The sequence below is a fragment of the Mastigoproctus giganteus genome, chromosome 8 (genome assembly GCF_048544385.1).
Source record: "Mastigoproctus giganteus isolate SK-2022 chromosome 8, ASM4854438v1, whole genome shotgun sequence".
NCBI lineage: Eukaryota > Metazoa > Arthropoda > Arachnida > Uropygi > Thelyphonidae > Mastigoproctus > Mastigoproctus giganteus.
This window is the reverse complement of record NC_143582.1, coordinates 139,498,093-139,522,462: the sequence shown is the minus strand read 5'-3', so window position 1 is coordinate 139,522,462 and position 24,370 is coordinate 139,498,093. Positions and strand designations below refer to the sequence as shown.

General features: G+C 37.7%; 1 protein-coding gene across 1 annotated transcript in view; it reads right to left on the bottom strand.

Moving 5' to 3' along the window:
- Nucleotides 1-24,370, bottom strand: part of LOC150081854 (microsomal triglyceride transfer protein large subunit-like) — a 318,164-nt gene that overhangs the window by 130,912 nt on the left and 162,882 nt on the right. The window contains exon 11 of the mRNA XM_090380346.1: nucleotides 14,326-14,532. Within this exon, the coding sequence (XP_090236472.1) occupies nucleotides 14,326-14,532 (207 nt within the window). The remainder of the gene's footprint in view (nucleotides 1-14,325; nucleotides 14,533-24,370) is intronic.

Below are 24,370 nucleotides of genomic sequence, written 5' to 3'. Positions count from 1 at the left end.
TTCAAACTATCCACTTCAACACAGCAAAAGATGGAACCTTGTTCCACCAATTAACCCCCCACTGGCTGAAGGCAAACGTCCACACATATATTCTGCAACCATCCTTTCTCAATTTAAATTTTTACCTCCTCATTGTGCACATTCTGAGCAAGAGGAAGAATCCCATCATTGAGTTTATTCAAGCCATTCAAATCTTTAAATACCTCAATCAGATCACCTCGCAGGTGCCTAGTCTCCAATTGATGCAATTTGCAGAAATTAAACTTTTCTTGGTAAGAGCACCTCTATGCTCCCCTCACCAATCTCATTGCCCTTCTCTATACCTATTCCTACAGCTCTACATCCTTCCTAAAATGAGACCTCCACACCTGTAAGCAGTACTCAAGCTGTGCCCTTACCACTGCCTTATACAATGGGATAATCACACCCTTACTTCTGCTAGCAAAATTCCATGAGCTCTCCTGGCAACCTGTCTGCACTGCTCAGAGAACTTCATACCAGACTGCACAATTACCCCAGGTCCTCTTTCCACTACCCTAAGTGTAGTTCCACATAATCCCAGAGTAACATATCATCTGTTATGTTATTATACAGATGATATGTTACTCTGGGATTATTGCTACTCATATGCAGTACCGCACATTTGTCAATGTTAAACTTCAACTGCCATTTCTCAGCCCATCTGCCTAATTTTTCTATATCTTGTTGCAGCAGCATACCTTCATTACTGTCATTAACTCCCTGCCAACTTTGTATCATCTGCAGACTTAGACATTATGAGGTCAGATAACATGGACTGGTCAGATTTCTTGGTAACATGGAATTGGGTCTCTACCCATCTAGCAGGCTGTCACTGAGACATCTAAAAAGAAGAACTGCAGCTAAAGGAATGCCAATCAAATTCATGTTCTTGTCATAACATGAAGTTTGGCTGGCAATCAGCTGTCCTTCAAAGTGCTTCAGTGGCAAAAATAGCTGGAGCATGTCAAAGTATAGAGAGGCTGTCACAGAATTTTCTGCAAAAAAAGTGGATTAATGATCCTGCTACATATAAGACTGCACTATATATCAAACATTAACTTTTGAGCTGTCTTTCAATCTTGTGGATGCAGTTCTTTGCTTCCTAGATGCAGCAATTGTGTCTACTGATGATTCTACATGTGCAAAACTTTGCTTCATCTGAGAACATGACACTGTTCAGGAAATTAGGAATGTTGATGTCTCACCAACATTCCTAATTTCCTAAACCAAATTATGCAATGCATGAGATCCACAGTCTCTGTGGATCTCATGCATTGCATAATTTCTCCATTTGATATAATCATCTTGTTTAAATTACTGAACAAGCTGAAGCCTGTCCTCTTCAACATCTAGCTGCAGGTGTGCACAGCTGGAGAGAATTTACAATTCTGTACTGGCATGACAGATTAGCCTTGTTGGGCTTCTTTGGAAGGCAGCATATTGACGTTCAATATATTCTTCTGTTGTTCTGGGCTTCCTGTCATTCTGTTTCAGGATGCTTCCAATTCTCAATTTTTTTTATCCATACATTCTGTGGTTACATGCCAAAAATTGTTGCACCAAACGTACATTCAGTATATAGCACACATTTTGTCCTTTCTTGAAAGGTCATTACAGTTCAATTAGAAACATGAGAACTAAGAGGGAAAACATATATATACAGTTCAAGATTTCTCACCTTCATAAATTAAATAAATTGAATGCAACAAAGCTGTTACATTTTAATGCGGGCTCTCTGTGTGCATGCGAGTTAAAGTTCAGGAGACTATATATAGGAATAACTCCAACCTCCATTAAATGAGAGGGAAAAAAATAAAAAATAAAATAATAATAATAAATAATTTATGATGAATAATTTTTGTACAATACAGCTACGATTAAAGCTATGTATATATATATTAAAACTCACAAAAATATGTGAAATAATTAAAATTATGGATAATTATGTATGTCTATATAGCGGATACACAAACGTATATAGGTTAAGAGACTTAGAAACGTTTTACATTATACTATTTTATGTTATTGTGGAAAAGTGATCATAATATTTAGGATCAAGTTTGTAGTTATTACTTGGATTGTTAAAGTTAGAGTTAATTTCTTCAAAATAATCAGCAATTAAGTAAACAATGTCTTGAGGAATTGTGGCAGTTTGTTGTTTGTACTGAAGTTTAGGAATGCAGGTAGAATGATTAAGTCTGCTGGCATTCATATTTTTCCAAAATGCTCACATCATTATTCCTGTAAATATTTTCTATTAAAGAAGATACGTAATTTCTACAAGACATTGTTACAAGTTGTTTGATTTTAGTTCATAATATTTGAAATTTTGTCTGTTGTGGGTGGAATTAGAATATTTTTGTTTCATATGTGCTTTTTCTTTTTGTGTAATGATTATAATTTCAATAATTATGGGGGTTATAATTTTAATTACAAAGAAAACCACATAGGAAGTTTTAAGGTTTGGGGGACAAGATTTAGAGACATTTACATTATGTAAATTCAATTGTGTAAATTGTATTAAAAAAATTTTTGACAGCTTCCTTTATTGAAATATCAATACAATTAAAATGGGATAATTTTATTTTTTAAATCTAGCCAATCTGCTTTTCGTAAATTTCTGGAAATGTTGTTTGTATACGTTTTGATTGGCTAATATGGTGAAAATGTAGCCTTATAGTCAGATATAAAGAAACCATTTGTTACATTAGTTTCTAATGTGATAAGTTTTTAATATATCGCTCTTTCTAATAGAATTAGATACCTGTTGAGTGAAAGAGAAAGTACTCATAACATCTAGGGCTGTATTAGTTAAACTGTCTATTGTGGTGTTCATTTTGCCAACACTGGAAAGGTTAAAGTCCCGTAAAACAACAAGAGTAGTGGAGAACTTTAATGATGATGTAATATTATCAAGGTAATTTTTCTAATTCATAAAGAATAGAATAAGTCATGGGGAGGTGGGTTGTAGAAAAAATAAAATAGACTCTACTTTGTTTTTCAATTCAATATGGAGACACATTAATAAAGGTCATATAATTTACAATCTTAATATTCTTATGCCAGAGTACTGCTACCCATCCTCCACCTTTGATATTGTGATCTCTGTGAAAAATCCAACAGTCAGGGGTTATAATTTCACTATGAAGTACAGAGGAATTTAACTACGTTTCAGTGAGGAAATGAATATCATGATATTTTAACAACAAAGAATTAATTGAGGTTGGATTATAATAAAAGATGCTAAGAGAAGCCCCAGATAAACTTATCAAAGGTGTGTCAAGAATGGTGAGTTATGCAGCCAGTGTATAGGTATAATATACAAGTTGGTGTGGCTTATTCAGTCCACCTTGTATCATTATCGTACTCTGCTCTGCTATAACATAAACATCTTTCTAAACCCACTCACACAATATTGCCAAATGTAACCATACACCTGCATGTTTCAAAAATCTGTTTATTTATTCAATAATTAATAATAATGTGCAAGAATTTTATATGTCCTTGAATAATCTACCAACTGAACTTTACTCTTAATTATCAGTAGATTCCAAACCAATTTTTCATAAGATGACTGTGTATTTTGGTTTATTCCTCCTTCAACATTGCGGGCGCCTCCGTAGCCAGGTGGGCAGGAGTGGCAGTGAGTAGCACACGCTTCTTGATTAGACCGGGGTTCAAGCCCGTGGCCACCAAATACGGAGGATGCGGAAAGGTCGGGGAATGACCACCGCATATCCCCGGAGCAATACGGCCTTAGTTGCTAATGCTCCTAAAAACCAAAAAACAAACAAACCTTCAATATTGCAGTCAATCAGCTACCAAATATGAGCAGGTTGGCATGGCACAAAGGTGATATCCCACTTCATTGGATTATCAATGGGGTTAAAGTCAGGAGTCTGGACAGACCAATGAAGCTATTGCCCACCCTGGTCTTTAAACCAAGTCACTACAGACCATGCAGTATGACACAGTGCACTGTCATGAAAAACAGAAAAGGGTCCTCTCCATAACACTGACACAATGTAGGAAGGACAGAATTGTTCAGAATGCCAATGAATTGCTTAACAGGAATTGCACTCACTTCATTTTTTATTGGGAGAAAAAAAAAAAAGTAATTGATTGGCAGGTGAATTCAGTGCTATCAGTTCAATTATGCTATGAATTATGTGCAGTTATGAAAACACACAAATAGATGTATATATGTATTTGTGTGTAGTTGTTTTAAATGGTTATTATGTCCTGTGGAAACAGAGTGATACATAAAACATCCATCTCAGAGAATTGTGACATTTAAAAGCAACTTGCTTTTGGAAAGGCTGGAACAAAATTGGCAATTGTATAGTGTTAGTCTACTATTAATTACAAAAAAAAATAAAAAATAAAATTTTCTGATTCATTTTATTTACCTATCAAGGACTGATTAAGTGAAAAAGGCTTAAACTGGGTGAATACTCTTTAATAGGCAGTAGTGGTGGTGGCAAATGATGTAAGAAAGCTTATATAGCATCAACCAAAACAAAAAAAAAAAAAACACTTCATCCATTCATACCCTCCAAGAATCTACCTAGTTCTTCTTCGAATTTATTCAAACCATTCACTTCCACAACAACAATAGCCTGTTCCAACAATCAACAACCCGCTGGCTGAAAGCAAACTTCCATACATCTATTCTGCAATCATCATTTCTCACTATGAATTTATGTCCATTCAAGTGCACAGTCTAAGAAAGAGGAAGAATTCCCATCAGCATTGAGTTTTCTCATGCCACTCAAAGCCATAAATACCTCAATCAGATAACTTTGCAGGTGCATAGTCTCCAGATTTTGCAATTTGCAGAACTGAAGCCTTTCTTGGTAAGAGCACCCCTTCATTCCAATCACCAATCTCATTGCCTTTCTCTGTAGCCATTCCAGCTGCTCTACATTCTTCCTAAAATGAGGCCTCCACACACCAGTAAGCAGTACTAAAGATGTGACCTGATCATTGCCTTAAACAATGGGATAATCACCTCCTTATCCCTGCTAGAAAAATAAATTCCTGGATATCATTGACAAGGGCCTATGAGCTGCTCAGGCAGCCTGTCCACACTGCTTAAAAAACTTCATATATAACTGCACAATTACCCCCAGTCTTCTTCATTCTGTACTACACAATTGGTATGTTATCTGGGATTACTGCCACCCAGATGCAGACCAGTTTATATCTACCAAAGACTTCTGTATTATCTGATAATTTATATGCATTCCATGCATTTTTTTTCTCTGCCACGTGTCTCAATAGTTCATCTGACATCCATTTAGGTCTAAGTCTTCAACTGTATTTATTAGTTGGTATGAAAACCCTAGTAACTTCTATGATTATTTCTCTGAATGCTTCCCATTTAGAATTTGGTGTTGGTAACAACATTAACTGGCCCCATTGTATAGAATTTAAAAACCATCTGAGACCACTGTAGTCTCCTTTACACAAGTAAAAACCCTTCACCTTACCCTTGATGGTAGTTATATCTTTAAGTAAATCCCACATCAATACACTGTGATCACTGCCACCTACTGGTTCTTTTATGTGCAGATTCTTAATGCATGAAGAATCACTGCTGATAATCAGATCAAGAGTATTCCTCCCTCTTTTTGCCTCTCTAACTTGCTGATGTAGAAAAACAGTCACCAAATAAATCCACAAAAGACACCAAACTGACTCAATATTGCAATGGTCACCAATATTAACTGGATGCACTGTCTTGGATTTTATGTGCTTTTTAACTAAGACATAACCCCCCCCCCCCTTGAAGACCAAACACTTATGAACAAATCAATATCTGCAATGAGAATGAAGCCTATGTATCTGGATATAGAACCCTCTGCACAATACTAGAACTATCAAATGCTCTTAATAGAACCAAGAAAAAGAATGCCCTGGGCACGATTTAAACGAACTAAAAATGATAAAAATTCTTGCCTAAAGTCAGTCTGAACATCTACTAAAACTATTTAATAACTGTCTAAGCAAAGGTATATTTCCCACCATATGGAAACTAGCAAACCTGAGATTAATCTTAAATAATCCAGAAAAACCTCCAAATGATCCTAAATCATACAGGCCAATAGCCTTGTTACCAGTTCTGGGCAAAGTACTGGAAAGGCTCATAATATACTGCTTAGTACATTATGTGGATGCAAACCTTCGTCAGACAGACAGTTTGGCTTCAAACCTGGATGTTCGACTCAGGGCACAATGAACAAACTAATGAGTGCAGTTCAAACCATCCAGTTTAATGGATGGTTTGAACTGCAAACCATTCAGGTTTAGTTTTGAGTTTGGTTTGGGACTTATATAGAATAGAGCTGTATTTTGACCTATCATTATATTTGGAAATAATTCGAAGAGGCCTCAACTATAGGCAACTATAGGTGCTGGCTATTTCAATTGATTTTGCTGGTGCCTTTAATACCTTATGGTGGCCCAGCATCCTCAGGAGAATACTCCAAGTTGGTATTCTACAGAACTGTATCAATGATTATCAGTACCGGATTAAGGCAAGGGCTAGTAGGGCCCTTGCATGGGGTGCCAAAACAAGAAGAACAATGAGGCAAGAAATATATATATATCCTTAGTAAGAGTGCGCTGAAAAACCTTTCTGCCCAGGGCACAGAAATATCTTGGTCCGGCTCTGACGATTATCTTAATAACAGGAAAATAGCAGAGCGAACTAGATTTCAGTGTATACAGTGAAATTTTACCTGTGGATGACCTCGGGGTTCAGTGCTGGGTCCCTGCTTTTAGAACCTGGTGCTGGATGAGTTCCTGGAGGCTGACACAGACCAAGTGGACAAGGTTGCCTTTGAAGATTATCTTGTTCTCTTTGTGAAGGGTATTACCAGAAGGGCTCTGGAAGGCCAGGCAAATGATGCCTTGAACCTTCTATAGAACTGGGTACAAACCCATAAGATGGTAATTTCTAGTAAAAAAACTAAATCAATCCTACTAAAAGGCAAATTAAGAAGATCATCTCTGATAAAGATTTCAGGAAAAACAATAATCCTAACAATAGAACTAAAATACCTTGGAGTCATCTCTGACTCCAAGGTATTGGATTCAAAGATTTACTTATTTACAACGGATTTACTTAAAGATGTAACTATCATCAAGGGTAAGGTAAAGGGCTTTTATTTTTGTAAAGGAGACTATAGTGGTCTCAGACAGTTTTTAAATTCTATACAGTGAAATGTCAGCTTGGAGTTACCTTAGACTCCAAACTAATATTTTACCCTCATCTAATAAATGTTGGCAAAAAAGTGAGAAGGTATGCTGGCATAATTTCCAACAGGTTCTGGCTGGTGCACTGCCACGACCCAAAATGTACCTATGGTGCTGATGAGCATGTGACTTCCTAACCTTGCCTGGTTTAGTTTGGAGTTTGGTTTGGGGCTTATGTCGAATAGAGTTGTACTTTTACCTATCATTATATTTGGAAATAATTCAGAGGCCTCAACTATAGGCTTAAAAGACAGATCTCCACTGGCATCATAGGGATAAACATAGACCTAACAGCTGATCCTAAACAGGAAAAGAAAAGGATACTGACCTGTCTATACGAGCAATGGCAGGACAGATGGGACCAGTCGGATAAGAGGACATCACTAGGAGGTTCCTGCCACAGGTAACCCTAGTCTCTCCGAAACCTCCATCCTGGTTTTCACTAGGCTTATACACTACATTTTTTCTAACAGGGCATGGCTCCTTGAATGCAAAACTATGTTAACTTGGCCTCTCACGTGACCCAAAATGTATCTATGGTGCTGATGACCATGTGACTTCCTAACCTTGCCTGGTTTAGTTTGGAGTTTGGTTTGGGACTTATATCGAATAGAGTTGTACTTTGACCTATCATTTGATGTTAATAGAAAGTGACTATACTATCTAAAATAAGAACTGATACTGAGTGTATCAGTTGTACTACCAACTGCTTGTACTGATTGGTGAAAATTTTAACTAAGACCTATTTAAAAGATGTTAAGTCAGCCACTGCATTCGCAGTGAGCACTACTATAGCTAGTTTGATGTTTTATTAAGATCTTTATAAGAAGTATCTTTGACACCATAATAGCAGGGTGTGTGATCATAACCTGACACCTGTCTGAGTAGGTGTCTTAGCTATTTTAAATATTTGATGTACACATTTTATCATAATGACCAATGATAGTAGTGTTGGTTTCCTCCAGTCGTCTCTTCTCGTTACTAATTAAATTGTATATATTTTCACATTTGACTATAGTCATTATGGTGCTTTTCCATAAAAATCTTAATTGTTTAGCTTAATTGAAATCCACACAATATCTATATTATAGATATGGATAAAAGTTTGTTAAACCATGAATTACATAAAAAAGAACTTTCTATTGTATATTATTCATGGTTTAACATACTTCATCCATAACATAAGTTTTGTTATGAATACTAGGTTAACATAAGGTTTGTTTAACCAGGTTAGTTTGCTGGTCGTCTTCTTTTCTGTTACATCTAAACAACTAATTTGCATTTTCTGGGGATGTGTCTTCCTTCTCCTCAACTTTTATCCTCTTTTTCCTTTCCCTTCCCTCTCTCTCTCTCTCCCCTATTTCTCCCACTTATTCCTGTTTCAGTTCTTAAAAGTACCCTCAGAGTTTTCAGGTAATCCCTGAAAGCTCCAATTAGAGTCTGGTGTACAGTCCCTGGTGCAGGTCCACATGACTAGGGATGGAGGTCAGGGGACCAGGTCTCCCTTGCCCCCTGGCTGAGAAGTCACCAGGTGCCGGCACTCAACATTCCACATCCACACAACACACCCACACTCTCACGTGCCGCTGGCTTTCGCTCATGCCTTACAGATGAAACTGCAGAGTATAGGGGAAACCCTGCAGACCACCTGAAAAACAAAAATACTTTGTCCTTTCTGAATACATTGTACTTCACCTTTTACAAATTCTCCATCCCTTAAATCTGAGTGACACCATGTCTCCAAAATCCTCACAATGTCTGCATTTTATAAGTTGAACAGCACTTCAAATTCCTCAAATTTATTTACTATGCTCCTAGCATTGGTGTACATGCAAGTATACCTTGCAATTCCTAGTGCCTTGCTTTCTAGGCTACTGCATGTTCCAATAGAAGCAGTGCAAGAATCACTTTCACTTCTGACTGTGGCTATTGTTAATCTATTAGTACATGTATTCCTTCAAGCTGGCAGTTTTGCCTTGATATCACGGCAAAACTGATAACATCAAGGCTTGATATCACTGCCTTGATATCATCAGCAAAAATTCTTGCACCCTTTCTATTTAAGCATATCCCATCCCAGTAGAAGCAGTTTCTCCTATTAACAAGTACAGACCATGCTGAAAAAAATTTTACCCCATGAGCCTTGTACAATCTCTCCAGGGTATATTCTGTGACAAGGCATTCATCATATACCTCCTCCTATCGTGTTTGGACAGAATTACAAAGACTAATTTAACCAAGGTTAACCCTAACAAAGTGGTTACAAAGGAACTGGAAGCAAAAAATAATTTTGATATCATATACTTGGATTTCAGGAAAGCTTTTGACACTGCTGCACATGGAAGAATACTGTACAAATTGGAGCAGTATGGTATTAAAGGCAAGTTGCTACAATGGATAAAAGGGTAGTTTTGTGGGAGAAGACAGAGAGTGGTAATCAATGGATGCTGCTCTTCATGAACTAATGTTATTAGTGGAGTTCCCCAAGGTTGGGTTTTGGGCCCACTGTTGTTTTGTATATTTATCAATGATATTGATGAAAGTATATCAGGCTTAATGTCAAAGTTTGCAGATGATACAGAGGTTGGCAGGGTTGTTAATGACAGTAATGGCAGGGTGCTACTACAACAGGATCTAGAAAAGTTGGGCAGATAGGCAGAAAGAGTGGCAATTGAAGTTTAACATTGACAAATGCAAAGTACTGCATATGGGTAGAAGTAACACAAAAGAAACATACCAACTGTGTGGTACTGCACTTAGGGTGGTAGAAAATGAAAAAGATCTGGGAGTAATTGTGCAGTCAGATATGAAGGTTTTTGAGCAGTGCAGACAAGCTGCAAGAGCAGGTCATGGTGGCTTGTCAATGATATACAGGAATTTTGCTAGTAGGGAAAAGGGGATGATTATCCCTTTGTATAAGGCAATGGTCAGGCCACACTTTGAGTACTGTGAACAGGTCTGGAGGCCTCATTTTTGGAAGGATGTAGAGTTGCTTGAGTGAGCAACAAGAAGAAGAGAAGGGCAACAAGATAGGTGAGGGGAATGAAGGGGTGGTCTTACCAAAAAAAGGCTTACATTCTGCAAATTGCAGTGTCTGGAGCCTAGGCACCTGCAAGGTGATCTGATTGAGGTGTATAAGGCCTTGAATGGGTTGAGCAGGCTCAATTCTGATGGGATTCTTCCTCTTGCTCAGATTACAAACCTGAGGGGACATAAATTCAAATTTAGGAAAGACAGTTAAAGAATAGATGTGAGGAAATTTGCCTTTAGCCAGCAGGTAGTTGATTGCTGGAGAAAACTTCCATCTGTCATTGTGGAAGTTGATAGCTTAAATAAATTCAAGGAGGAAATGGAGAAACATTTAGATGAAATGGATGTGTGAATGGTTTTTTTTTTTTTTTTTTTGGATGATGCTACATTCATGACTTTTTCTCAAAATTGCTCTGTTAAGTAAGTCCTCAGATCTCCTACTCTTAATATCATTAGTGCCAATGTGTACAACAATATCACCTTTTGTGTCCTTAAAAGATTATATGTGCTCTACAACATCATCATCTTTTGCAGACATACCCTGGTCCTGTTCCAACGATCCTTTTTGCATAATATATTTCCTATTTCCCTGACAATAGAATCATCAATAACAGCTGCTTCCTGTGGGTCCAGCACATTCTGCCTTGGTGGTTGCCACTGTGTTGCTTGACATTGCAAGTGCAAGCTCTGGCATTGAGGTGGGCAGCTGAGAGTGTGATGGGCCCACCACCTTAATTCCTTTGAGGGAATTCACCCTGTACTTCAAGTTCTTATAAATACCCTTTGGAATGCTGATTTGATGCCTAATATCCTCACACTCTTTACATTGCACACACACACACACAAGGGAAAAGTCTTTGTGTGTACTCTTTATGTCTATCACACACAGAGATATAGGACATGATACCGCCTCCTCGGCTGTATCATATCCTATTCTAGAGGATATGATACAGCCAAGCTTTTGTGGAGCTGTGATTTGAAGGACAACCTCCCCATTTCACAGCACTTTCGCTCCTTTGGGGTGGGGGAGAGAGAGAGAGAGAGAGAGAGAGAGAGAGAGAGAGAGGAACAATTCCAATCTATAGGGATCTTCTTGAATCCAAGGTTGCTCTCATAATTTTGGCCAAAGTTTTGCTTACTTCTTGCTGCTTCTTTTAATTTAATTAGATAGATTCCAATAACCACAGCTGTCTTTTATCTTCGAAAATTTCTTTTCCACTTTCTTCTCAGTTATCGCAAAATCATTTAGCAACCGGTTATAATTTGATGTAATTCTGGTATTCCTATCCCTAAATAGTTCTTCATATGTGAATGAAGATGCAAAATATTTATTCATTTTTTACACTGCATTTTGGTCACTGATGTGAGAGTGGGAGCACCATCTTGGTGAAACCAAGACATCTTTTGCCAGTGTTCCTTTTTTTCTCCTTTTAGAATTGATATGTTAGCATAGTGAATGTCTATTACAGTCTGACCTGCTGAAACATAATCCACCATTATTATTCCTCTTAAATCCCAAAAGATTGCTGCCATCACCTTACCTTTCCCCTAAAGAAAATTCCTGTTTTCTTTGGAGGCAGTAAACTTAGATGTTTCTATTGTTTGGAATGCGGCTTTGACTCAGGCTGGGAGTAGTTACAAAAGCTAATATCTTTGTAATGTACCAACAATTCTGATTAATCTTGAAGAATGATTTTATCACTGGCCATATTTGATCAGCTTTCAAAAGCTGTGTAAAAATGGCTTCCGTCAGTTAGTTAGTTATTTGGTTTTTAGGAGCATTAGCAACTAAGGCCATATTGCTCCGGGATATGCGGTGGTCATTCCCTGACCTTTCCGCATCCTCCGTATTTGGTGGTGACGGGCTCGAACCCCGGTCTAATCAAGAAGCGTGTGTTACGCACTGCTGCTCCTTCCCACCTGGCTACGGAGGCGCCATGGCCTCCGTAGCCGAATGGTCAGGAACAGGAGTGCAGTAGCACACGCACTTGAGTAGACCAGGGGTTCAAGCCCCTGACTGCTAAATACAGTCGATCTGCCAACCCATACTGGACCAGCATGGCAGATTATGGTCCATGTCCCTCAACATGAGTTGTTGAGGAGGCTTCCATCCTGCAGCAGGTTGCAGTTTACCCTTTTTTTTTTTTTTTAATAAGCTTTGAGACCTATCTTGCAGCAACCTTTGTAAACAAATTCCTTTTATGCTGTGTTTTGCACCCATTAATAAGATGCATGTAGCTTGCACTATTTTGATGGACAACTGGTGATCATAATTGAATTGATAATCACCAATCTGCCATCACCAAATATTGCACCAATGTTTTCTTGGAAATTAGGCATTGTTGGGTCACCCACTACCAAGTTGTCTTGAACTCTCCCAATTTTAATTCTGCTGCCCATTTCTTCATCATGGCATATTAATTTATTAAAGCAGATGTACCCAATGTATGCACAGACAAAGTCAAATATGGACAAATTTCAACATGGTGCCTTCTGAACATATCTTACAACAGCATGACATTCAAATTTGTCCATTATCTGAAGAAAAAAGAAAATACTTAGTTCAAAATATTCTCAAGCAAAACAATAAAGTTCAGTTATATCTTTTCATATTCTGTTTATACAAAGGACCACATAGCCAAACCAGATTATATTCATAATTTTATAATTTTGAATATAATTTTATATTCAAAATTATAAATAATAATTTATTATAATAAATAAATTATAATAAATAATAAAGAAATAATATAAAATAATAATTTTATATTATTTCTATATGAGGCTATGAACTTTTTGATGCCCACAGCACCTCTGTAGCCAGGTGGGCAGGAGCAGCAGTGCGTAGCACACGCTTCTTGATTAGACCGGGGTTCGAGCCCGTCACCACCAAATACGGAGGATGCAGAAAGGTCAGGGAGTGACCACCGCATATTCCCGGAGCAATATGGCCTTAGTTGCTAATGCTCCTAAAAACCAAAACACACACACCAGCAGTCAAGAAATGCCCCCCAACGATCGGAAAATTGTGTATGACTAGAAATATGTTGTTGTTATTTGGTTTTTAGGAGCATAGCAACTAAGGCCATATTGCTCCGGGAATATGCGGTGGTCACTCCCTGACCTTTCTGCATCCTCCGTATTTGGTGGTGACGGGCTCGAACCCTGGTCTAATCAAGAAGCATGTTCTACGCACTGCTGCTCCTTTCCACCTGGCTATGGAGGCACCTTAGAAATTCGTAACTATTTTAGCTTATGAAAGTTACAGGTAGAAGGTAAATGCTGAAAGGGAAAATTTTAACTAAAACAATCATTTAGATTTCCTCAGTAACCAACTTAAATCTCACAACTAAAAAGACCATAAAGGAACCAGCGATTTTTGTTTTTTGTAGTCAATAAATGATTTACTATTTAAATTAAACATTACCAAAATGTTTATCAAGCTAAATAAGCTTGCTTTCTAGCATCATATGCCTCTACTAATGCTAATACTAAAAATCGTATTTCAAAACATGTACCTGTAGTTGAATTAACTGACCTACAAATGAAGTCACTGCCCTAGTTGATGAGGTATCAAATTGCTTCTCTTTTACTCATTTCAATAATGAAGAGATTCAAAAGCAAATTATATTTTGGTATATCCTTAACAACTGAAGTTCAATTAATTTATTTTAAGGATTTCAGTGGCAGTATGAACTGATGTAAGACAACAATGACCTTCAAGTAATGGTCAAATATGCTTGAGTTTTTGATGAGAAGGAGGTGGGGGGGAGGGATAATCCAAAACAGTATTCAAAGGAATTAATAAAAAGGAATACAATAAATAATCAGAAATAAAATTAACCATGTGTTTTAATATGGTTAATTTTAAGAAAATTAACTAGAAATGCAGTGCCCTGCATTATGATAAAACACCTTATAAAGCGATCAGATTTATAGCTATTACTGGTAACCCCATTATTTTAAATATGTATACACTGAATTATACTAAATTAATAATCAAAAGGAACTTACATCTTCAGTAAAATATTCAGTATTGATGTTCTGTAGTGCAGTCAAAGCAGCTACAGAATACCTCTGAAGTTTAACATAATGCATCAATGTGGGAATTGTCTCAGGTATGGCAGCATTTTTTAGAGCCTGTATATACATCAATTTACATGATTCTGACCCACATTTTTCCAATTCTGTGACCAGGAATAGCTTCACTTCTTCTACCACCTGCAATTAAACATTATAAAAGTAAAATTACCTACATAGATTGACTTTTAATAATACATTAGCACATTTAATTCGGAAAGTAATAATAATTCTAGCATTAAAAAATCCTAGATTATAAAAATGAAATAATACATTTTTAAAATCAATTTTCAAAGTAATTCCCCCATTCTTTTCAGCTAAAAAAAATTACAATACTGTACCATCGATTTAATTCCCTACAAGAATTTGTTGCCCTACATGTTTATCCAAGATTGTACTGCTTTCACCACTTCGTTATTATCATGAAAATGATAACATTTCAGGTTTTGCAATGGTACCAGTAATTCAGCACAATGACTGCGACTCACTACGCTGCAATAAAAATCCTTTATTTAACATATCGAATCTTTTTTGTTTTGGTAAACATTAGTTCCACTAAGTGTTTCTTTCAATAGTATATGCTTCACATATAATTAACATTGACAAATGTAAAGTACTGCATATGGGTAGCAGTAACCCCAAAGTAATGTATCAACTGGGTGGTACTACACTCAGGGTAGTGGAGAATGAAAAGGACCTGGGGGTAATTGTGCAGTCAGATACGAAGTTTTCTGATTAGTCCATGAGCTACTCTTGCAGACAGGCTGCAAGAGTAGCTCATGGTGTCTTGTCAATGATATACAGGAATTTTGGTAGCAGGGATAAGGGGGTGATTGTCCCCTTGTATAAAGCAATGGTCACGCTACACCTTGAATACTGTATACAGTTCTGGAGGTCTCATTTTAGGAAAGATGTAGAGCTGCTGGAACGAGTACAGAGAAGGGCAACAAGATTGGTGAGTGGAACAAAGGGTTGCTGTTACCAAGAAAGGCTTAAGTTCTGCATATTGCAGCTTCTGGAGACTAGGCACCTGCGAGGTGATCTAATTGAGGTGTATAAGGCCTTGAATGGTTAATGGCTAATGGGATTCTACCTCTTGCTCAGATTACTCACCTGAGGGGACATAAATCCAAATTGAGGAAAGACAACTGTAGAACAGATGTGCGGAAATTCGCCTTTAGTCAGCGAGTAGTTGATAGTTGGAACAAACTTCCATCTGTTGCAGTGGAGGTCAACAACTTAAGTTCAAAGCAGAACTAGACAAACACTTGGAGTGAATGGATGGGTGAAATGGGAGGGTTTTTTTTGGCTGATGCTATATAAGCTTGCTTTCTTGCATCATATGCCTCTATTAATTATAATATTTCTGTTTCATTCTTAGTACTAAAAAGACCAACACAGGTATAAACACTGACAAAACAAACTGGTTCATTGAAAAAAAAATTAAATTACATAAAACAGACTAGAAACAGTATGATTGTTATTGTTGTTGTTGTTGTTTGGTTGTTTAATAGTGCATTGGCAGCTTAGCCCACAATATGCCAAGTCAAAATAAAAGAAATCAATAAATATGTTTTATAACATATAAACAGGTTACCATGTCAAATTAAATAAATTAGAGATTATAAAAGGACCAATTCAAATAAAGTATAACTATAATAAATTAAACCACTGTAAAAATTTAAATGTGCTACATACTGTCTCTATCATCCAAAATCTGGTTGAGTTTAATGGATCAGCCAGATTATTAAAATCTATAAAAAGTAAATGCCATGCATTTGTAAAAATATGAATACCAGTTAAAATAGTGTTGTCATTCTCACACACAATTAGGTCATCCACCCTCAGCAAAAAAAAAAAAAAAAGTGTAACAGATGACCATGAACTATGGAGGGGAGAGCAAGAACAATTTCCTCTCTGTAGATCCTGCATAGATTGGACTGCCATTGCTTGATTACTATTTAATCTGCTTATAATTTGTAGTCTGCCCATGCCCAATAACTTGCCACTGGAAAAATTATTTGTTATGTATTACTTGTGTGTAATCCATATATGAAACTGAAAGGAAACACTTATTTGAGGGAACTACTGATTTGCAGCATTATCAACTAGATCTATATAGTTCAAGAGCCAGCAAAAGACAGATGTAAAATTCTGATTCAAAGAGATATTACAGCATCTGCTGAATCAGAAAGGCCCAGATGACCACAGTTCAGATAAAGCCTCTAATACACTTGACAAATCATTGTATATCATATATCAATGGTAATGGCTAATTTTTATATGATTCAGGTTCTGTTGAAACTTTCTTCTATATATGTGACTTTCTTGTGTAATGTGCCTGGATACCATTTCGTGTGGAAGAATGGCAGCTGATTCTGACTTCAAGCCATCTGTGTAACATTACCATTAGTAATGGCAAATGATGCAAGGAAGCAAACTTATACAGCATCAGCCAAAAACACACACACACACACACACACACACACACACACACACACACACACACACACTTCCCATTTCGTATATTCATTCCCCAATGCTATCAATCTATTCTGCAATTGTCCTTCCTCAATTAGAATTTGTGACTTCTCATGTGTCTGAGCAAAAGGAAGAATCCGATCAACGCTGAACTTGCTCAATTTAAAGCCTTAACATCTCAATCAGATCACCTCACATATGCCTAGTCTCCAGATGCTGCAATTTGCAGGACTGAAGCCTTCCTTTGAAACAATTTTTTTCCTTCACCAATCTCATTGCTCTTCTTTGTACTTGTTCCAGCTACATCTATCCTAAAATGAGGCGACCAGACCTGTATGCAGTACTCAAGATGGGACCTGACCATTGCCTTATACAACAGGATAATCACCTCATCCCTGCTGGCAAAATTCCTGTATATCATTGACAAACAAACCATCAGCCGTCCTGGTAACTGGTCTGCATTGCTCAGAGAACTTCATAACCAACTGCACAATTATCCCCAATTTTTTTCCACTACCCTGACTATAATACCACACAGTTGATAGATTACTCTCAGGTTACTGCTACCCATATGCATACTTCGCATTTGTCAATGTTAAACTTCAATTGCTATTTCTCAGCTCATCTGCCTAACTTTTCTAGATCCTGTTGCAATAACAACCCTGCCAACCCATGTATCATCCGAAAACTTTGAAGTTAAGCCTGACACACTTTCATCAATATCACTGATAAATATAGAAAACAGAAATAGGCACAACACAGAACCCTGTGGAACTCCACTAATTATATTAGTCCATGAAAAGCAGTGTCCATTGATTACTTTTCTCTGTCTTCTCACAATCACCCATCCCTTTATCTACACTGCTTCAATTTGTACAGCATTCTTTCTTGTGCAACAGTATCAAAAGGCTTTCCTGAAATCCATGTGTACAAAGGGTACTAGGAAAGTTTTGCAATACAGCTTTGTTTATTTAATTTTTTCAAAGTAATTTCCTCTACATTCAATACACCTCTCCATCCTCCGAAACCAATCTTTAAACCAGTTCTGCCAAGTTTCACTAGGGAGTAAAGCACACTCGTTGTCCCAAGCCCGTAGAAGGTCCTCATCACTGGAAAACCACCTCCCTTTTAGCTTCATTTTCACATGCGGGAACAGTGCAAAGTCGCAGGGAGCAAAGTCTGGACTGTAGGGAGGGTGCTCGAGAAGTTTCAGTCCTGTCGTGGTCAAATATTCGGTGCAGGCTTTGGCGCGGTGAGCTGCAGCATTATCGTGATGGAGGTACCAGGTGTCCATTCTTGACTTTGGCCGCAGGTTCTTCATAGATCCAATGACTTTAGGCAGGCATTGTTCAGTATACCACTTAGCTGTGACTGTCTTCTGCGTGTCCAAAACAACACGTTCCACAATTCCACTCGATTTGAAAAATACAGCTATCATTTTCTTCTTTACAGATCGGGATTTTCTGACAATTACGGGTGTGTCGTCATCATCAAAGACCCAAACTTTGTTTTGAGCCTTGGTCGGCAGATCGTAATAGTACAGCCAAGTCTCGTCACCTGTCACGATCTTGTTCACATACCGAGATTGTCCCTTATCAAACTTTTTTAACATCTCCCGGCACCAAGTCACACGTCGTGTCATCTGCTCTTCAGTCAGTTGATGCGGCACCCAGAGAGAACAAAGTTTCTTCACGTGCAAATGATCTTGCAGAATCGAACGAATTGCTGGTGCATTTAGGCCCAAAGTATCCTCTATCTGTTGGTATCCTCTATCTGTTTCGTCAAGCATTTTCCTCACTGCAGTAACGTTTTCCTCCGAAACTGACGTTCGTGGCCTTCCCGGCCTCTCAGAATCCTCCAGAGTGAAATTTCCCCTTTGGAATTCTCTATACCACCTGAATATCGTTGTACGATGTGGACAATCATCATCTAGTGCAAGAGTCATTTCTTCTAAGCACTGGTCTATGGTTAAACCACACACGAAATTATACCGCAAAACTGTCCTTATCTCATTTCGTGACCACGATGCCATCGCAAGCACTTTACACTCTCACTACTAATGAATAACTGAGCCCATCGACTTGGCGCGGCGGCTACTATGCACGTATGAACATGTCTCAACATGCAACAACAAGCAGCTTCCTGTGATTCATTGTTGCGTCATATTGCAAAACTTTCCTAGTACCCTTTGTATAATATCAAAATTAGTTTTTGCATCCAGTTCCTTTGTGACCATATCATAATATCCAATCAAATTGGTCAGACAAAATTTCCCCTTAACAAAGCCATGCTATGTCTGAAGTATAAGGCAGCCTTGTCTAGATCAGTGGTTCTCAATGGGGACCATGCCATATTTCTGAGGGGCCACAGGTAAAAGTCGTAAAATTGGCCATGGAAACTTTTAAGTGGACCAAAAAAGGTTAACTTCTAAAATAAAATTATTACTAATATAAAAAAAAATTGTGAGATCCTTGCGGATCTCACTAAACTAAGGGCCAATAATATTATTGTAATATTTTTTGTTATGAGCATAATTGTATATTGTGAATAAACAATATTATATGAGTAAAAATTCTATTATAAATAAAGACTGTAGTTAATAAACCCCTTTTTATTATTAATATTCCTTATATTATAAATAAAAAGTGCAGTTGATAAAGCACATATTTATTTTAAATATTACATTTTTTATAATTAAACAATATGAGGGGTGGGGCACAGAGGTGAATGGAACACAGAAGTGGGCCACGGGCAAAAAAAGGTTGAGAACCACTGATCTAAATAATCCTGCATTACTTTTTTAGAAGTGGCTCCATGGAACGAAAGTTGAACTAACAGGTGTGTAATTACTCATGTTGCTCTCTGATCCCCCTTTGTGAATCTCCAGTCCATAGGTATTTCCCCCGAATCCAAAGATGTTATCAAAATTATGGCTAAGGTTTTGCTTACTTCCTTTACTGCCTGCCTTAATATAATTGGATAGGTCCCATCCACCCCAGATGCCTTTTTTATGTTTAACTGTGACAGTTATTACAAAATCATTTAGCTCTCAGTCAGAGTTTGATAAACTTCTGGCCTCTGCTTCCCTACAGAATTTCTCATGTGTGAATGTAGATGCAAAATACTCATTCAGTTTGTCGGCAACCTGAGCAGGATGATCAACAATCGAACCATCAATATCAAATGGATCAATTTGATTCATTCCCTTCCTTCTAGTGTTTACATAAGTAAAGAAGTCTTTGCTGTTTTTCTTTGCATCCTTTGTGAAAGGTTTCTCATAATCTGCCTTTGCTAACCTAACCACCTTTGCGACTTATTACAGACTAGTTTATATCTACCATAGGCTTCTGTGTCTCGTGATAATTCATATGCATCCCATGCATTTTTCTTCTCTGCGATGAGTCTCATCAGTTTATCTAACGTCCATTTTAGCCTATACCTTGAAGAGTATTTCTTAGTTGATATGAGAAGTCTAGTAGCTTCTATAAATAATTCCTTGAATGCTTCCCACCTAGAATTTGCTGATGATGTTATCATCAGCAAATTCTAGGTGAGAAGCATTAATATTTTCAACATTTACAGGTCAATGTTGAAAAAAAGCCATGAGTTAGGGTGGAATTTGAAAGTGTCTGCAATTCTGCAGAGACACCATTGGAGAGAGTATATGATGAGAGTCTTGTCGATCAATTCGGCCCTGAAAACATTGTGAAAGGCTCAATGGGAAGGAAGGGGGTTATGCTGTTAGTTAAGAAACACATAAAATCTAAGGCCTAATGAATCTGATGAGTATAATAGTAATTGTGCAGAGAAATAGAATGGGCCAGTAAATCAGAGTGTCTTATAATGGGGAATTTTAATTCCCCAGAGATTGACTGGAATTTGTGGGTTGGTCACTCACACATTAGAAAGGCTTTTGTGACTTATTGGATGATTGTTTTCTACAGCAGCATGTTCGGGAGGCAACTAGAGGGAGTAATACTCTTGATCTGATTATCAGTAGTGATTCTTCATGCATTAAGAATCTGCAGAGAAAGGAACCACTAGGTGGCAGTGATCACAGTGTGCTGAAGTGGGATTTACTCAAAGAGGTAACTACCATCAGGGGTAAAGGGAAGCGTTTTTTGCTTTTTAAAAAGGTGACAACGGTGGTCTAAGACAGTATTTAAATTCTATATGGTGGGATCAACTGATGATGTTACCAATAGCAAATTCAAAATGGGAAGCATTCAAAGAATTAATCTTGGAAGCTACTATGCTTTACATATAAACTAAGAAATATTGTTAAAGATTCAGGCCTAAATGGATGTCAGATGAGCTAATTAGACATGTGGCAGAGAAGAAAAATACATGGGATACATATAAATTAACATGTGACACAGAAGCCTATGACAGATATAGGCTGGTCTGTAACCAAGTTACAAAGGAGGTTAGGCAGGCAAAGGAAGATTACGAGAAATCTTTGGCAAAGGATACAGAGAAAAATAGCAAAGAGTTCTTTACTTATATAAACTCTAGAAGAAAGGGGATGAATCAGAATTGGTCCACTTGATATTGATGATTCAACTGTTGAGCAGGATCATCAACAGTTGATGATCCTGCTCAGGTAACTAACAAACTAAATGAATAGTATCTACATTCACAAGAGGAGTTATTCAGGGAGTGGAATGCCAGAGGTGGTATTAAACTTGGAGGAGAAATTGTTGAAGATAAACATAAGAAAGGCACCTTGGGCGGATGGAATCTATCCAGTTATATTAAAGGAGGCAGCAATGGAAGTAAGCAAACCCTTAGCCATAATTATGAGAGCTTCCTTGGACTCAGGGGAGGTACCCATGGACTGGAGATGTGCAAATGTGACCCCAATCCACAAAGAAAGGTCAAAGGGAGACACAGGTAATTACAGACCTGTTAGTTTAACTTCTGTTCCAGGGAAATTAATGGAGGCATGGTTAAAGAAGCATTGCAGGATTATCTAGACAAGGGTTGCTCTTAAGAAGAAAGGCAAATTACAGTGTCTGGCGACTAGGCACCGGCGAGGTGATCTGATAGAGGTGTATAAAGCCTTGAATGGTTTGAGCATGCTCATTGCCAATGGGATTCTTCCTCTTGCTCAGAATAATCACCTGAGAGGGCATAAATTCAAATTGTGGAAAGACAGATGCAGGATAGATGTGCAAAAATTTGCCTTTAGCCAGTGGGTAGTTGGTTGGTGGAACAGACTTCCATCCCTTGTTGTGGCAGTTGATAGCCTAAATAAATTTAAGGCTCAGCTGGACAGGTATTTCAAACGAACGGAGGGTGAAATGGGAGTGGTTTTTTTTTTTTTTTTTTTAGCTGATGCTTTTTTTTTTTTGTTTGACTGATGCTGCATAAGCTTGCTTTCTTGCATCATATGCCTCTTCTAATGCTAATGCTAAAGACCTCAGTTATAGCTCAGACACAGCATGGGTTTGTCTTGTCTGACCAATTTGATTGGATACTATGATGTAGTCACAAAGGAACTGGAAACTGGACACAAAGAATAATTTTGATATCGTATATTTGGATCTTAGAAGGCTTTTAATACTGTTGCACATGGCAGCCTGCTGCACAAATTGGAGCAGTGTGGCATTGGAGGCTGCTATGTAATGTCCAAGGCTTAATGGCTTAATGTCCAAGTTTGCAGTCGATATGAAGGTCGGCAAGGTTGTTAACGACACTAATGACAGTACACTGCTGCAACAGGATCTAGAAAAGTTGAGCGGATGGGCTGAGAGGTAGCAACTGAAGTTTAACATTGACAAATGTAAAGTACTGCATATGTGAAGCAGTAACTCCAGTGTAATATATCAACTATGTAGTACTACATTGACAGTGGTAAAGAATGAAAAGGACCTGGGGGTAAATGTGCAGGCAGATATGAAGTTTTCTGAGCAGTGCAGACGGTCTGCAAGAGTAGCTCATGGTGTCTTGTCAATGATATACAGGAATTTTTCTAGCAGGGATAAGGAGGTGATTCTTCCCTTGTATAAGGCAATGGTCAGGCCACACCTTGAGTACTGTATACAGGTCTGAAAGCCTCATTTTAAGAAGGATGTGGAGCTGTTGGATCGCATACAGAGAAGGGCAACAAGATTATTTATTTATTTTACTTTATTTTTTTTTTTGGCTGATGCTGCATAAGCTTGCTTTCTTGCATCAAATGCCTCTATTAATGCTAATGCTAATTAGTGAATGGAACAAAGGATTGCTCTTTTGAAAAAAAGGCTTAAATTTTGCAAATTACAGTGTCTGGAGACTAGGCACCTGCGAGGTGATCTGATTGAGGTGTATAAAGCCTTGAATGGATTGAGCATGTTCAATGCTGATCGGATTCTTCCTCTTGCTGAGAATAATCGCCTGAGAGGGCATAAATTCAAATTGAGGAAAGACGGTTGTAGGGTAGATGTGCGGAAGTTTGCCTTTAGCCAGCAGGTGGTTGATTGCTGGAACAAACTTCCATGTGTCATTGTAAAAGTTGATAGCTTAAACAGATTCAAGGCAGAACTAGACAAAAATTTGGAACAAGTGGATGGGTAAAATGAGAAGAGTATGTGTGTGTTTTTCTTTTTTTTTTGGCTGATGCTATATAAGCTTGCTTTCTTGCATCATGTGCCCTTGCTAATGCTAATCAGTTGGTCTCACTGTATACAATTTAAAAACTGTCTGAGACTACTGTAATCACCTTTACGAAAGCAAAAACCTTTCCCATTATCCTTGATGATACCTACATCGTTAAGTAAATCTCAAGTCAATATAATGTGATCACTGCCAACTAGTGGTTCTTTTATCTGCAGATTCTTAATACATGAATAACCACTGCTGATAATCAGATCAAGAGTATTACTCCTTTGTGTTGCCTCTATAACATTCTGCTGTAGAAAACAGCCATCCAATAAATCCACAAAAGTCTTACTAGTCTGTGAGTCACCAACCTACAATTTCCAGTCAATATCTGGAAAGATAAAATCCCACAATTATAAGACATTCTGAACTAGTGCACACTATTTCTGTGTACAGATGTTCTTGTAGTCATAAAAGTCATTCAGCCTATAACACACTCCTACTCTCATTTTTGCTTTACCAGTGCTTATGTCACACCAAACTGACTTAACATTGCACTGGCCACCCGAGTCAACCTGATTCACTAGCTTAGATTTTATGTGCTTCTTATCTAAGAGCATAACCCCTTCCTCTTCCTATCCTGTCTGTCCTTTCTCTATACATTGTACTCCCCATATTAAAATTCTGCATCTGTTATTATCTTAGTGACAGCACATCTTTGACACCCAAACAATGTCTGCATTTGATGTCTTGACCAGCACTTCAAATTCATCATGTTTTTTTTTTTTTTTTATTATTATGCTCCAAGCATTGGTTTACATGCACCTGTTATTATTCTTAGTTAACCCAACACGGCCCCCATGTAATTACAGTTTCATGATGAATCCCAGTAGTCTCTGAGAGAGAAAGAGAGAGC